The 16,003-nt window shown below is 39.0% G+C and overlaps 1 protein-coding gene across 12 annotated transcripts in view; it reads right to left on the bottom strand.

Annotated features, from left to right (window-relative positions):
- The window catches only part of MAST2 (microtubule associated serine/threonine kinase 2), a 181,809-nt gene that overhangs the window by 48,121 nt on the left and 117,685 nt on the right, over window positions 1-16,003 (bottom strand). For all 12 annotated transcript variants that reach the window (XM_019749394.2, XM_019749395.2, XM_019749392.2 and 9 more), the window contains one exon: window positions 3,057-3,148. In XM_019749394.2, the coding sequence (XP_019604953.2) occupies window positions 3,057-3,148 (92 nt within the window). The remainder of the gene's footprint in view (window positions 1-3,056; window positions 3,149-16,003) is intronic.

Below are 16,003 nucleotides of genomic sequence, written 5' to 3'. Positions count from 1 at the left end.
AATATTTGCAAAAGACATGGACTGTTATCCAAAAGATACAAAGAACATTTAAATCTCAACAATAAGGAAAACAATCAAATTAAAAATAGGCAAAAAGTCCGAACAGACACCTCATCAAAGAAGATATACAGATGGCAAGTAAGTAAGCATATGAAAAGATGTTCAAATCTTATGTTATTAAGGATATGCAAATTGAAACAAGATACCACTACAAACCTATCAGAATGGCCAAATTCCAAAGCATTGATACCACCAAATGCTGGTGAGGATGTGGAACAATAGGAACTCTCATTTGTTGTTGGTAGGAATGCAAAATGGCACAGCCACTTTGGAAGACAGTTTAGCAGTTTCTTTCAAAACTAAACGTATCTTTAACTATATAATCCAGCAATCACGCTCCTTGGCAGTTACCACATGAACTGAAAACTTAAGTCCACATAAAAATCTACACACAGATGTTTATAGCAGCTTTCTTCATAATTGCCAAAACTTGGAAGTCACCAAAATGTCCTTCAGTAGGTGAGTGAATAACCTGGTACATCTAGACAATGGAATATTATTCAGTGCTAACAAGAAATGAGTTATCAAGCCACGATAAGACATGGAGGAATCTTAAATGCATATTACTGAGTGAAATAAACCAATCTGAAAAGGTTATATAGTGTATGATTCCAAATACTATATGACATTCTGGAAAAAGCAAAATTATGGAGACTATGAAAAGATCAGTGGATGCCAGGTGTTGGGCAAGGGAGGGATGAATAGGCAGAACACAGACAATTTTTAGGGCAGTGAAATAGTCTATATGATAATACAGTGCTAGGTACATGTGATTATACATTTGTCAAAAACCACAGGATGTACACCACCACCAAGAGTGAATCCTAACATAAATTATGGTCTTTGAGTGATAATGATGTGTCATTGTAGGTTCACCAATTATAATAAATGTGCCCTTCTGGTGCAGGATATTGATAATGGGGAAGGTTGTGCATGTATGTGGATGGGGTATGTGGGAACTCTCTGTACTTGATGTTCAATTTTGCTGTGAATCTAAAATTACTCTAAAAAGCAAAGTTCATTAGTTAAAAACAAAATAAATAAACTAGGAAGGTTCCATTTCCAGAATGGCTGAGTAAGTGCCTCCTGAACTGACCTTACTATAGTTGTAATCTACTTATATATAGTAAATATATTTAATATTGAACTGAATTGTACGAAATAAATGGACCTACTTTCAAATCAACGGGTCTCATTTTATTCAACGGATTCCAGACTTGAAAGTGAAGTTAGAGTCTTGGAACATCTTGGGGACCCAAATATCAGGCTCTATAAAATTTGAGGATATAATCTGATATAAAGTTTGATCTGGGTGGAACAATCAGTGCTGTCTTTCGCAATATCTGGGTATGTAAAGTCTATAGCCATGAACTGGCTTTTAAGCCAATTCTTCCTCCCTGGATTTTAGGCAGTGATTTGGGGAGAGATGATGACGATGAGAGCTAATACTTATGGAGTATGAAGCATGTTACACATATTAACTCAAAGACTCAAAGCTAGAGTCCACAGACCCAGGCGGGCTGACAAGGCCAGATGATGTTCTCAATCAAAGCCACTTGAGTAGGGAAGATTTAGGCCTAAACTCTAACTGCCAGGAATCTAAATAGAGAGATAATCATCTCAGAGAGGAGCAGCCAATTACTGCACAGTACTCACATTACAGTTGGGAAACTATGTACAAGGTCTAGACATGCTAAATTTATTTCTATATGATGAAAAGGTCAGGTTGGATATATGCTGAGCTTTTACAAAGTTCCAGAGTAGAATGAGCTATCTGAGCTAATACATTACCCAATTTTGCATGGGAAAGTACCTAAGTACAATGAGACCTTTGCTTTAAAGGCCAAGTATGTCTTCAATTCCCTGGGTCCCTCTGTGCTCATGGTGGTGTCTTCTAATGTAAGAGTTAGTGTTTGAGAGTGTAATTGCTTCATGTAAAAGGGCCATGAGCACAATGAATAGCTGCATCTGAGCCCAGTAAAATGAGATCCTCCTCCCAAGGACAAAGATCAATTTTAGAATCACCAGAGTCTCAAGGTGCTTAAACAACTACTCCACATGCACCGTCACTTTCTCTCTCCAAAGACACAGTAAACTGTGAGCAAAGAGACAAACCCAAGTGGAATAGACCTGTCTTACTCGGCTTCATGCCAAACTGTTTTGCTGCTTCGGTACCCTTTTATTGCCCAAAGACAGACATGGCTTACCAAACCCAGGCAGCATGCTCTGAATAGCTTTCTGGGGTTCCACACCTGCCCATTTCCATTACCCCTAGGTCTGGAACTTCCACTGTAAACAGTGTAGCTATGAACACTGTAGCAGTGCAACAACCTCTTCAGCAAAGCTGAGTCCCCTTTGTCTGGCTCCTCTGGCTCCTTTAGAGCAACATACACGGCTTACTCAAATGAGGTCTTCTGCCTCATAATTTTTACATATTCTTCAGCCCAAGACAAGTAAATCAGTCCTTTTACTGTCTGGTGGAGCTATTATGGAGCAGAGTCTAAATACATGAGATCATTTGCTTCAATTCCAGTATGAGAAATCAATGTCAACATGAAACAAATATTTCCCTCACTTTTTTTGATTCCTGTTCTAACAGAGGGAAAGTTATCAGAAGTCCCATGAGAAACAAAATCATCTCTGTAAACTTTGATCCTTGGGCATGATAGAACAAAATGTTAATGAAGTCCTCATCACATGGCCCCAGATAGCTGGAGCCACAACACACTCTCAACACACTAGCACAGAGCCCATGGATCTAGGCTATATACCTGGCTCCAAGATAAGCACAAGATAAAAAGAAATGTTCACAGTTCAAGACAAGAAACAACTAAGAGTCAAAAACACATTATCCCATAGAAAGCATGTCCATGAGCTCTGTATGCTTCAGGCAGCCAAGTGAAGTGACAAAATAATGTACTGAACTGCACAAAGTGAGAGGTAGGAAAGAAATTGGACATCTTTCAGTCCACCTTTCTTAACCTTCAAGTACTCACCTGTGTGGCCATGGAGTGGTGAGTGTGGCCGTGGTAGTGTAGGTGATGTACTAGAGGTCACAATCAAACTCTTGCGGTTACTTGTCCGACAACTGCAATGAAAACACAAATGTCAGTTACAACAGGGCCACAGAGACCTTGAATGGCTATTGAGGAACAAAAGAATGGCACCATTCCATGGACTGAGCAATATACTGTTTTAAACTGAAATGGGTTAGCAATTACTATTTGCACAGGTGATATTTCGTAATTCACTGTGTTCCACCTTGGAATAACTTTTGTCACTGTTTTGATTTTTACTTTGTATTGCCATTGCCTTTTCCCAATGTTTAGCTTTTGCTTCCCAAGCAAACACAGGGAGCTCCCTAAAGATAACAACTACTTTTTTTTTTTAATTGGGGGAGGGGAACAGGACTTTATTGGGGACCAGTGTGTACTTCCAGGACTTTTTCCAAGTCAAGTTGTTGTCCTTTCAATCTTAATAGGGGTGCAGTTGTGGACGGCACAGTTCAGCTCCAGGTCCAGTTGCCATTGTTAGTTGCAGGGGGCGCAGCCCATCATCTCTTGCAGGAGTCGAGGAGTCGAACCAGCAATCTTGTGGTTGAGAGCCCATGCTCCAACCAACTGAGCCATCTGGAACTGGCCCATGTGAGAATCGAACTGGCAGCCTTCAGCGTTAGGAGCACGGAGCTCCAACCACCTGAGCCACCCGGCCAGCCCACAACTACTTCTTAAATGGTACCTAACGAAGAATGACTATGGCAAATTTGATTTAGAAAACAAAAAACACAAGTCATAAATATTCTCATACCTCATAAAAATTAATGCTCTTGCCATAAAAACAAAACTATTAACTTAATCTATGAAATTTATTTTTTAAAAACTCCTTAATAAGTGAATTAAGTAATATTCTCATCTCACCATCAATTTCAAAACAGGCCTGGGTTCCTTCTATAAAAATTGGCTTTCCACTACATGTTAATGCCTGAGGTTTTTTCCTGTAGTTAGAGAAAACCAGATCATGATGAAAAGCTATTTCATGCTAGCTGCTACTGAAAAGTATGTATAAATTTATTTGAGAGTCAGCCCATCTTTTAAAGGCATTAGGGAATCTTGCTATTTATATTCATCCAAACATTTACTCAACACTTATTATGCACCAAGCACTGTTCTAGGTGTAGAAGCAAAGCAATAAAGACAGGAAAAGTCTCCATCCTCAAACTGGAGTGAATAGTGCTATGATGAAAGACAAAGAGAGAGGGAGAGATGTTCGAGAAATAGTGTTGTCACACAGCAGTCTAGCCGACTGTCCCCCCCGTGTCTTTCCTTGAGGAAAGAAGAGTCTGTGAGACTGTGCTTTTTGGGGACTTTATCATGATGTTTACACCTCATGTCTCTCTATCTGGTCCCCAAAAGATGGTTTGCAGCCAATGACGAGTAAGATTCCCCATGGGGGGGACAACTCAAGCCAGGTGGAACCGTGTGGGGACCCCCAATGAGCTGCCTTGGAAGATCTGGGAAGGGGCCTTGCCTCCCCATCCCCCTACCTGGGAAAAGCCACTGCTAACTGGCTTTCCTCGCTCACCTGATTGTGAGAGAAGTCATGAGAGCGATAAAGATCAGCTCTCTCCGCTTAGCTCAACAGAACAGTTTCAACGTGAGAGACCTGTCCCAGGGAGGTGCATACCTCACCTAAGTCATCATAGGACTTTCTGCTCTGGCTGCTAGTGGACAGGGATAATTGGCTTGATTCACTTTTGTGACATGATGGATGAGTCTCACAGACTGTGTACCACAGTACTCACAGAGTACTCACAGACTTTTTTACAGACTGTGTAAAAAAAACAATACCACTTCCTTGTATGATTACCAATAAAAGCCACCAGTTGGCCTGATTCTGCGCTTCAGTCCTTAAATGACTGTGAGACCCTTGGCCCTCTGAGATTTAACTGCATTAAGTCTCTGTCTCTTTCTTTCTTAAAAATTTAACCTAACGCTGCCCCTTCTCGCTCCCTCACTGCCTGTGTTGCCCTGGACGTGACAAAATAGCGAAGAAGACAACTGGGTGGCAGGAGGAGAGAAGAAAAGGAAAAGAAGTACGTTATAGAAGCTATGGAGGTAGGCCACGGCCAGACTCTGTAGCGCTGGTAGACTGTCATAAAGAACTATTGGAAATGTGATGAGAAACCACTAGAAGGACTGACACCAATCTCAAGAATAAGATTATGATCAGAAATGATAAGTACCTTTCACTAGAAACCATCCGAACTAATCTAATCATGAGCACCCCTCATTATCTCAATCACCAACAAATGTCCAAGACTTCCATTCTCTAATTTGATAGTCGCCCTCTGCTCCTTGATTTTCAGTAAAAGCTTACACTGTGCCTTCTTTAACTAAATCTGTTATCAGAAAACTCCCTGTATCTTAAATTTCTTTTCTCAACATTCTCTTTCAATTTTAGCTCTAACTAAAAACTTGCTATCCCCCAGGACACCACAGTCCTGGTGAAATCCCAACCTTTTAAACCCGATTTTCTATCTATTTTGTGACTTCACTCGGGCAGCTGAAGGTGACTGGAGAAAAACCCCAAACCTAGTGCTGTCTCTATATTTATGATGATAAATATCAAGTGGGTCTTGTAAACCACATTACATTTACCTAGGCAATGTGCGCCTAGGTAAAACGAGATAAAATAATTCCACTACCCCAAAAAGTTCCCACATTCCCCTTTCCAGTCAACTCCCTGTCCCCCAACCACTTCTATCACCATGTATTAATTTCGCTTTGCTGGATTACCTATAAAAATTATGCACTATGCAATTTTTGTGTGTTTGGCTTCTTTTATCCAACTGAGTACCTCTGTAACTCTTCTTGAGATACTTCTTCATTTAGTTTCTAGGACATGATGCTTTCCTGGTTTTCCTCCTATCTCACTAGCTGCTCACTTTTCATTCTCCTTTGCTAGTTCCTTCTCTTTCTGGTCTCTAAATCATTTAGTACTCTGAGGCTCGGATCTGAAATGTCTTTTTTCCTCTCTCTATACTCACTCCCTAAATGAGTTTTTCAAATTTCATAGCTTTAAATCTATAATGCTGATGATACCCAGCTTATTATTGCTAATCCTGTGCTCTCTCCTGAGTGCGGACTCACACGAGTATATCCAAATGCCTACTTGACATCTCCAACTGGATGTCTAAAAGACATCTCAAACTTAGTATTTCCAAAACAGAGCTCTTGAATTTCCCTCTAAAACCTGCTACTCCTCCTTAAGTTGTATCTATCTTATTAGAGGGCACCGTCATTCGTCCAGATGTTGAGGCAAAAACCTATGAATCATTGTTGATTCTTCTGTTTTCTTTACTCCAATATCCAAAACAACCAACAAGTTCTATGGATTATACCTTTAAAATATATCCTGGGTCCAAATAATTCTCATTATCTTCATTACTACTACTATCCCAGTTCAAGTCCATAAAAGGTTTCTGAATGATCTTCTTTCCACTTTGGTTCTTCCTGCCCACCTCCCTGCCCCCACCATCCTTCACCCATCAGCCAGAGTAATATGTTTAAAACAATACATGAGATCATGTGAATTATTTCTTAAAAACCCCCAGTGACTTCCCATCACATTTGGAATAGAATTCAAACTGCTTACCGTGGCCATTCACATTAATCCTACTCTAAAGAATCTACTTTTTCTTAGTTAAGGTTCTTATCTAAGGTTTTGTCTTTTGGGTTTTCTTAAAAAGAAACATACCTATGTTTATTTAGTCCCTTGTTCTAAGAGCAAATAAGATACAAATATTCTCAAGAAAATAAATTCTAGGCCCTTCCATTTTGAACATGAGAGATTTTATAGGATGTATGTATGAAACAACACTGACCCAGACCAAGGGAATTCTGAATAGAGAGATACCTCAAAGACTTTACATTGGCACACACTACCTGCTTCAACAGGTATGTCCTCCCTCCTTGACTTATCCAATTTTACCCACTCTTTAGGAACCATGAGTCAAATGAGGTTTTGTGTGAATGCTCTTTTATTCTTTGAAATAGGAAGTTTTTTCTTTCTTTGAACTCCTTTAGCATTTGTGTCTTAAACTACTCACAGTTTTAGTGTCAATGAAGTACAGCAGAACAGGGCTTCGTAATTAGAAGATCTGAGTTTGAGACTGGCTATTTGACCTAGAGCAAGTCTCACAAATTCTTATGCTTTGGTATTATCAAATATAAAATGAAGACAATTTAAACCTTACATGTCATTCTAGACTACTCTCTTTTATATTAATATATTAATCCACCATAAATCTTGTTGGCTTTAACATCAAAATACTTCCAAAATCTGATCACTTCTCATTTCTTTCACCACTACCACCTTGGACCACGCCACCATCATCTCTTATCTGAACTGAAATAGCTTCTTCATTGGTATTCCTGCTTCTACTCTTGTTCCCCTAGAATCTACTCTCAACAAAACACCTTTTAAAATGTAAATCAGAAAAGACTTCCACTTCTAACCATGATGGAATAACAAGGAATAGATTTACCCTCTTAGCTTATACAACTAATAAGCTGTGCAAAAAAAGGAAACAATTCTCAGACATTGGACAACAAGCAAGCACGACAGTGATTGCTCAAAGAACAGAAACAAACAAGGTGAGTCCTAGGATTGCCTGAGTTTACTATCTGGAAAAAAGACTTCCCAGCAACAGCACTGGGAGGAGGTGACCTGCAGAGAGCCTTGTGGTCTCCCTGAGTTGAACAAAATACCCAAGAAAAGGAGCAGGTGGAACAATATAGTAACTCACAGGACAAAAGCAAGGAAAAATTAGTCCCAAATGCCACTCTGGTCCCACCCAGCAAAGCTTAAAAGCAATCCTCAAAAAGATCAAGTTACTTACAAGTAACAGTGTCCCAGAACATGGCTTGAAAATAATGAAAGAAATAAAAAATATCCAGCATATAAAAAGGTCAAATTCATAATATTTTGTATGTAATAAAAAGTTACTAGGCATGGAAAAAAGCAGGAAAATATGACCCATAATGGAAGGGGCGAGGTGGGGGGGCAGGGACAACCAATAGACCCAGAGATGACACAGTGATAGAATTAGTAGGTGAGAGAACATTAAATTCATTATTATAACTGTATTCTATATTTTCAATAAGGTATAGGAAAGTATGAGCATGATAAGGAGAAATTATGGATGATATTAGAATGACTCCAAATAGACCTTCTAGAGATTAAAAGAGTCTCAGATGAAAAACAATGGATGGCATTACCAGGAAATGAGGCACTGAAGAAGAAAAGATTAGTGAATCTACACATAGCAAGAGAAACTATGCAAAAATGAAAAAGAGAAAAAAAGAAAAATGGAAAGAGTAATAGTGAGTAGTATAAATGTGTAATTAAAGTCCTGAAAAGGAGGGACAGAAAAAAACAGTTGAAGAAATAACTGCTGCAGAATTTCCAAATTTGATAATTATAAACTCACAGGTCCAAGAAGTTCAATGAACCCCATGCACAAGAAACACGATGAAAAGTATACCAAAGCACATTACGAAGGTCTGTCAATTAAGTTCGTGAACTTTCCACCGTGGCTTACATCGGCAGCACTGTACAAACAACTTGGTAAGGTTTCATAACCTTGATATATCAGTATCTCTCAGCTGTGTTTGTGTCGACATGTGGTGGTATCTTGCTGAGTGGCGTTGATTATTATTGTTGCGTGTTTTTGTGTGCCGTCACAAGAATGTCTGAGTTTGAATTAGAGCAATGAACAAACATTAAATTTCTTGTTAAACTTGGCAAGAGTGGAAGTGAAATCAGGGACACGTTAGTCCAAGTTTATGGGGATAATGCCATGAAGAAAACGGCAGTGTACAAATGGATTAAATATTTTTCTGAGGGGAGAAAACGCGTCACTGATGAAGAGAGGTCACAGCAGCCAGTAACAAACAGAACTGACGAAAACATTGCAAAAATTCGTCAAATTGTGCATCAAAATCGTCAGCTGATTGTGAGAAGCATAGCAGACCAAGTAAACATCGATAGAGAAACAGGAAAATGTTAACTGAAAATCTTGGCGTAAGAAAAGTGTGTGCCAAAATGTTTCCGAAGGAGCTCACTGATGATCAAAAGCAAAGGAGAGTCAAAGTTTGCCAAGACTTTTGGAGAGGCAAGATGATGATGTTTTGGGCCGTGTTATCACGGGTGATGAAACATGGGTGTACCCAATACGACCCTGAAACAAAGCATTGAAGTGCACAATGGAAGTCAGCCAATTCTCCATGACCAAAAAGTTCCATCAGTCCAAATCAAGAGTCAAACGATGCTGCTAACCTTTTTTGATATCAGAGGGATTATTCATTATGAATATGTACCAACTGGACAAACAGTTAACCAAGTTTACTATTTGGAAGTGCTGAAAAGGCTGCCTGAAAACGTTAGACGAAAACGACCTGAACTTTTTGCCAACAATTCATGGCTCTTGCATCACGACAATGCACCAACTCACGGCACTGTTTGTGAGGGAGTTTTTAGCCAGTAAACAAATAACTGTATTGGAACACCCTCCCTATTCACCTGATCTGGCCCCCAATGACTTCTTTCATTACCTGAAGATACAGGAAATATTGAAAGAAAGACATTTTTATGATATTCAGGATATCAAGGGTAATATGACGACAGCTCTGATGGTCATTCCAGAAAAAGAGTTCCAAAATTGCTCTGAAGGGTAGACTAGGCACTGGTGTCAGTGCATAGTTTCCCAAGGGGAGTACTTCGAAGGTGACTGTAGTGATAGTCAGCAATGAGGTATGTAGCACTTTTTCTAGGATGAGTTCACAAACTTAATGGTCAGACCTCATATAATCAAATTAATTAAAACCAGTGATAAAAAGAAAATCTTAAGAGCAGCCAGACAGAAAAATTACATAAAAGATAGAAGAACAAAGATACTGACAACAGACTTCTCCCTGGAAAAAGATGCAAGTAGAAAACAGTGAAGAAACATCTTAAAGTACTGAACCTAGAATACCAAGCAAAAATATCTTTCGAAAAAAGTAATCAAAATACTTTTTCAGACATACAAAAGCTAAAAGAACTCATTACAAGTAGACCTGCACTACAGTAAATATTAAAGGAAGAACTTCAGGCAGAAGAAACATGATACCAGATGGAAATCTGGATCTATACAAAGGAAAGAAGCACCAGAAAGGGTAAACGTTGATAAATATAAATCACTTGTTTATATTTTTAAAATCTCTTTAATTTATAATTGAGCTTCAAAGGAAATATAATTTATTGTGGGGTTTACAAAGCATATAGATACAAAATATAGAACAAACAGCCTTAGCACCCAGGCTGAGAGGGAAAAATGGATGTGACACTCTTGTGAGGTTCTTACATTAAATGTGAAGTGGTATAACATAACTTGAAAGTAAACTGTGACAAGTTAAAATTTTATATTATAAATACTAATGCAACTACTAAAAAAGAAAAATGAAGTATAATTAATAAGCCAACAAAGGAAATAAAATGGAATCATAAAAAAATACTCATTCCAAAAGAAGGCAGAAAAAGAAGACAGGAACAAGTACAGTTGGACCAAATAGAAACAAACAGCAAAATAATAGATTTAAACGCAATTACACCAATAATCACATAAAATATAAATGTTCTAAATACATATTTAATTAAGGCAGAGCTTGTCAAACTGGATAAAACAGCAGGACCCAACAATATGCTGTTTATTTTTTGTAACAGCTAAAAATTAGAAACCACCTCAGATGCTCGCTGACAGGTGAATGATAAACAAATCAGAATATATCCATATAACAGAATTCTACTCAGCAAAAAAAGGAATGAACTATTCATTCACACAACGGATGAATCTCAATTATGCTAAAAGCAAGAAACCAGACGTAAGAGTACATACTGAACAATTCCATTTATATAAAACTCCAGAAAACACTAACTAACCTATACCGTAGTGACAGCAGATTAGTGGTTGCCTGACCAGAGGCCCAAGAGGGATGATAAAGAGGCATGAGGAAACTTTGGGGAGTTATAGATATGTTCATTATCTTAACTGTGCTAATGGTTTCACAGATGAATACATATATTAAAACACATCAAATTACATGTTTTAAACAGGTACAGCCTATTATACTTCATTCATACCTCAAAAAGCTATAAAATATTTTTAATGTAAGTAATATTAAAGTAATTTTTCTGCTTAAAATTATCCTTGTCTCACTGAGAGTACAAGTCGTTGCTCTTAGAATGGCCTACGAGGATCAGGGTCTGGATCTCCATTACCTCCTTCCCTCTTACTCACTCCACTGCAGCCACGTGGACCTCTGCACTTTCCTTAGAACGTGCCAAGCATGCCACGGCTTCAGGGCCTTTACAAATGACATTTCCTTTGCCTGTGTCTCCCCCAGATAGCCCATGGCTTGCTCCCTCACCTCCATCAGGTTTTTGCTTAAGTACAATCTTCTCAACAAATGTTCCCCTGGTCATTCTATTTAAAATTGTAACCACCTCCCAAACTCTCTATCCTCCTTTCCTGAAACATTTTTCTTGACAGCACTTACCACTATCTAACAGTATATAGAGGGTGCCAAAAAAAGTCTATACATTTTAAGAAAGGAAAACTGTACTAAAATTGTAATACTCAATATATACCAATAACAAAGATGAATACAAGTCACGTTTGACTTCTGCAATTACAAGAGGTGCTCAAAGTGGTTACCATCAGTGTCCAGACACTTCTGATTACGGTGAATTACTGCTTGTGCAACATTGACCAAAGTGTCCATTTGTATATATATTTTTGGTAACCCCAGTATATTTTACACATTCATTTTGTTTGTTGTCTTTCTTCCAATGAGAATCTAAACTCTACAAGATCAGAGGCTTGTGCATGCTTTGTTTACTACTATATTCCTCAGTACCTGGAACACTGCCTGGCACATGGTAGGCTCTCAATAAATATTTGTTAAATGAATGAATGGATGAGTACGATTTGTTACAAGGATTAAAATAAAAGACGATACTTGTACACCTGGCACATGGAAGGTATACCAAACCATTCTGTCTAAATTCCTTATGTATGGAAATGAAGATCTGTTGAATTACAGGGACAGGTAACTAACTGATTCTAATTTCATTTTCCTTGCTCTTATTTAAAATTAAAATAAAATTCAAAACACTGAAGATCGTATGTCCAGGCCACATGCCTTTTTAGGAAAGTACACATAATCTCACTTGGCAAATCAGCAACAGCTGCCAGGGGGAAAAAAAGGTCAGACACCCTGGCACAGATGCCATGACTCAGCTGAGATCCAAAACTAGGAACTGGCTCATTTTTCCATTTCAACGACTCTGGCTATTTCTCCAGGATGTTAGAAGATAAATGGCAGGTCTTAACTCTTCCTTCCCAGTAAGATGAAAGTACTGCACGTTTATAGTCAGGCACACTAATGCTCAGCTGATGGGAGGTAACCTGGAAGCCCCCTGAATGGATCCTGCTGCCTATTCCAAGGATTGGGTTAAACCACACTGCTGCCCAATATAGCAGTCCCCTTTCACCCGCAGGGGATGCCTTCCCAGGCCCCCAGTGGATGCCTGAAACTGCAGATAGTACCAAACCCTATGTATACTATTTTTTTCCTATACATACTCGTACATAACTATGATAAAGTTTAATTTATAAATCAGGCATAGTAAGAGATTAACAATAACTAATAATAAAATAGAACAATTATAACAATATACTGTAAATAAAGGTATACGAATGGCTTTGGGGCCATTATCAAGTAAAATAAGGGTTACTTGAAAACGAGCACTGCGATACCAGGACAGTATGAGTAAATTTGATAACTGAAGCACCTACTAAGTGACTAACAGGTGGCTAATGTATACAGTGTGGATATGATGGGGAAAGGGATGATTCACATCTCGGGCAGGCCAGAGTGGAGCAGTGTGAGATTTTATCACACTACACAAAAAGACACACAATTTAAAACTTATGAATTGTTTATTTCTATGATTTTCCATATTTTTCCAGTATTTTTGGACCACAGCTGACAGCGGTTAACTGAAACTGCAGAAATCAAGACCACAGATGTGGGGGCAGAGTCCCAGAGAGCAGTTTCCAGGCTCTCCGCCTCACGTGGAAAGGTGCTGGCTCGGTTATTAGATGGCCATCAGCTGTAATCAGATGGCCATCCGCTGTGGCTGGGTGGCCCTCAGCTGTTACCAGCTAGCCATTGGCCATTAATATAACTGCCATGGCTATGCTAGTAAGCGTGGATTGCAGCTAGCAAGTGCAGTTAGCAAGCAGATTGTGGACTGTGGGTCCTGTTGATCCTACTTCCTGTGTCTCGCCTGGCCGCCAGAGAGATTGGGGTGCAGGAAGACTCCTCACTGGGGTATTGGTGGATGTTTGCTTTTGTGTCTTGACCAGCCGCCATCAAGAATGTAGTGGTATGACTCCCCTATCTATGGCTCCGTTGTTGTTCCTTTTTAGCTTCGCCATATTCTGTGTCCACCCGTCGTTGAGAGCAGAACCAGAGATCCTGCATTACAACAGATAAGGGCAGACTACTGTACCATTCCTGTCACTTGGTAAATCAGAGCAAGGCTTGGCATTTCCTCTTCTTATATCTTCACCATGGTCATCTCAGTGGATAGTGGGAGCAAGGACTAAGGTACACTGCAATCTGTGTGATACTGTTGAATTGTGGCCATACTTACAGAGGACCCAGCCTTCAAAAACCCTCCCTTCAGTAAGTAGCAGGTATTCGGAAAACCTGAACCCCTGTAGGAAGTCTGCTTCCCAGTGTCAAGCAATATAGGGTATGGAACAGGATGCAAGGTTACAGACTCCTTAAACCTCTCCAATCTGCCAGTCCCAGAAGTCCAGCTGCTCCTAAGAACTTGAGCCCTTGGTAATTGGCTAGCACTCGGCTACCTCCTTTCAGAATTTAGAACGAAAAGACCATTTCTGTTCCATTAGCGTGATCAACGAAATAGAGAAGAATCTGGGGCCATTTAAGGTCAAGCACTTCCAGGTGTTATTTCAAAGTAACAAAAGAGCTGATGTCACCTTAAAGATTGAGCAGCTAGAGAGGGAGAAAATACATTCTTTTAGTCAATAAAGGGTGGTGCTTGAAGATAAATCCATTATTTATCTCTTGCCTGGATTATTTCAACAGCCTCTTAACTAGCCCCTCTGGTTTACTCGTCTCCTATTACCAGTTTGTTCTTCACAAAAGCAGCCACAGTGATCCCTTTAAAGCATAAATCAGATGATTTTACTTATCTGCCCAAAACCTTCCAAAGGCTGCAAGTCACCTTCCCAATTTGCTTATATATTCATGTGACCTGCTCTCCCCCAACCCCCCTTACTCTAAGTCTTATTTTGGATGGCAGGTCTCCTGGGGTTAATCAAGTATTTTATCTCCTGCTCCATTGGTTTGGAAATTATACACTGTTTTATTCTTTTTTTAAAGTAGTTATTATTATTAAAGTTTTAACAGGTACTCTTGTCTAAGATTACCCAGCATCACAACCCTACTTCTGAACAAAATTAAAAGCTCTTAACTGCAATTTTCCCTTTACCCCCTTCCAAATTTACATGTTATTTTGGTTCAGTATTTCAGTTCTATCTTGCGTTTATATGGCCAAATTAGTAATTATTTTTGTTCTATACAATAATTACATTACTTGCTTAGATTGACTCATACATTTTCTAATTTCTTTGCTCAGCATTCCCTCTTGGATCTCATACCTTTCTTCTTTCTTTCTGAAATACATCCCTTAGCAATTATTTCAGTGAGAATCTGATAGTGACAAACCTTCTCAATATTAGTGTTTGCTTGTCTGAAAATGTCTTTATTTTGCTCACTGACTTCCAATGATAACTAAGTAGGTACGTTAAGTCCTCACTTAAAGTTGTCAATAGGTTCTTGGAACTGGAGCAAAACTGCTTATAATGAAACCAATTTTACCATAGGCTAATTGATATAAACAAGAGTTAAGCTCCAAGGGCATATCATCAACATTGAACAAAACATTATTCGAGGATCTGCTGTATAGAATCCCACAGCCTCTTGTTAACAGTAACTTCATGTGACATAGTGGGAAGCTTCTATAATATGGAAACAGCAACATGTCCCATCCCCAATCTAAAGATAAAGAAAGAATTGCCCACCACATTTTGGTAAATGTACCTGCCACCTAGAAAACCAGATAATTCTGTCATTGGTGACTGTAGTTGATGCTCACATTCCTAGAGTTCTACCTGAATAAACCTGGTAGTAGAGATGGGAGAGAAATTTAAAAGCCCTAGAGCGGGCACGGCTTCAGAATCTGGTATTCTAAGCATATCTATATTTCCAGTGCCCAGGACAGTGCCTGATATAGTTATTATTATTTGGATAACTAATAATTAAGAGAGAATGGTCCTGTAATGCACTCTTAAAGCAGTACATCTCTTGGTAATCAAAGGATAGTGGCCAATGAGACTAATCTTTTTCTTTTAATAGAGGACACTTCCACTACAGAAGCCCTCTAAAAACATGGGCTTGGTTAGGGTTTCCGAGAGGGAATTCACGCCTGTTCTTAGGAATTTTTTTCGCTTTCCCATTCCCGAATCATGAGATATAAACTGTTTTCTGTTCTCCACAATGAATCATTTCCACAAAGTGACGGCTAATACTACCAATCACCTGGCTTCAAGGAGACGATTTCCCCAATTTCCCAACCAACTTTTCTCAGGATTTGAGAACGGGAAAGAGAAAAAAATTCAGGAGAACGGGTGAGAATTCCCGCCTAGAAAACCTAGCCTTGGTAAAATGAAGTAGTATAAGGCTATTCCTGATTATACAGTGTCTGGAAAGTTGTAGTATATTTGGTTTGTCTTTACTAGTTCCCA

Source organism: Rhinolophus sinicus, chromosome 14 (assembly GCF_057876585.1).
Source record: "Rhinolophus sinicus isolate RSI-liver-muscle chromosome 14, RSI-T2T, whole genome shotgun sequence".
NCBI lineage: Eukaryota > Metazoa > Chordata > Mammalia > Chiroptera > Rhinolophidae > Rhinolophus > Rhinolophus sinicus.
The sequence above is the reverse complement of the archived record's forward strand: the minus strand, read 5'-3'. Positions and strand labels throughout refer to the sequence as shown.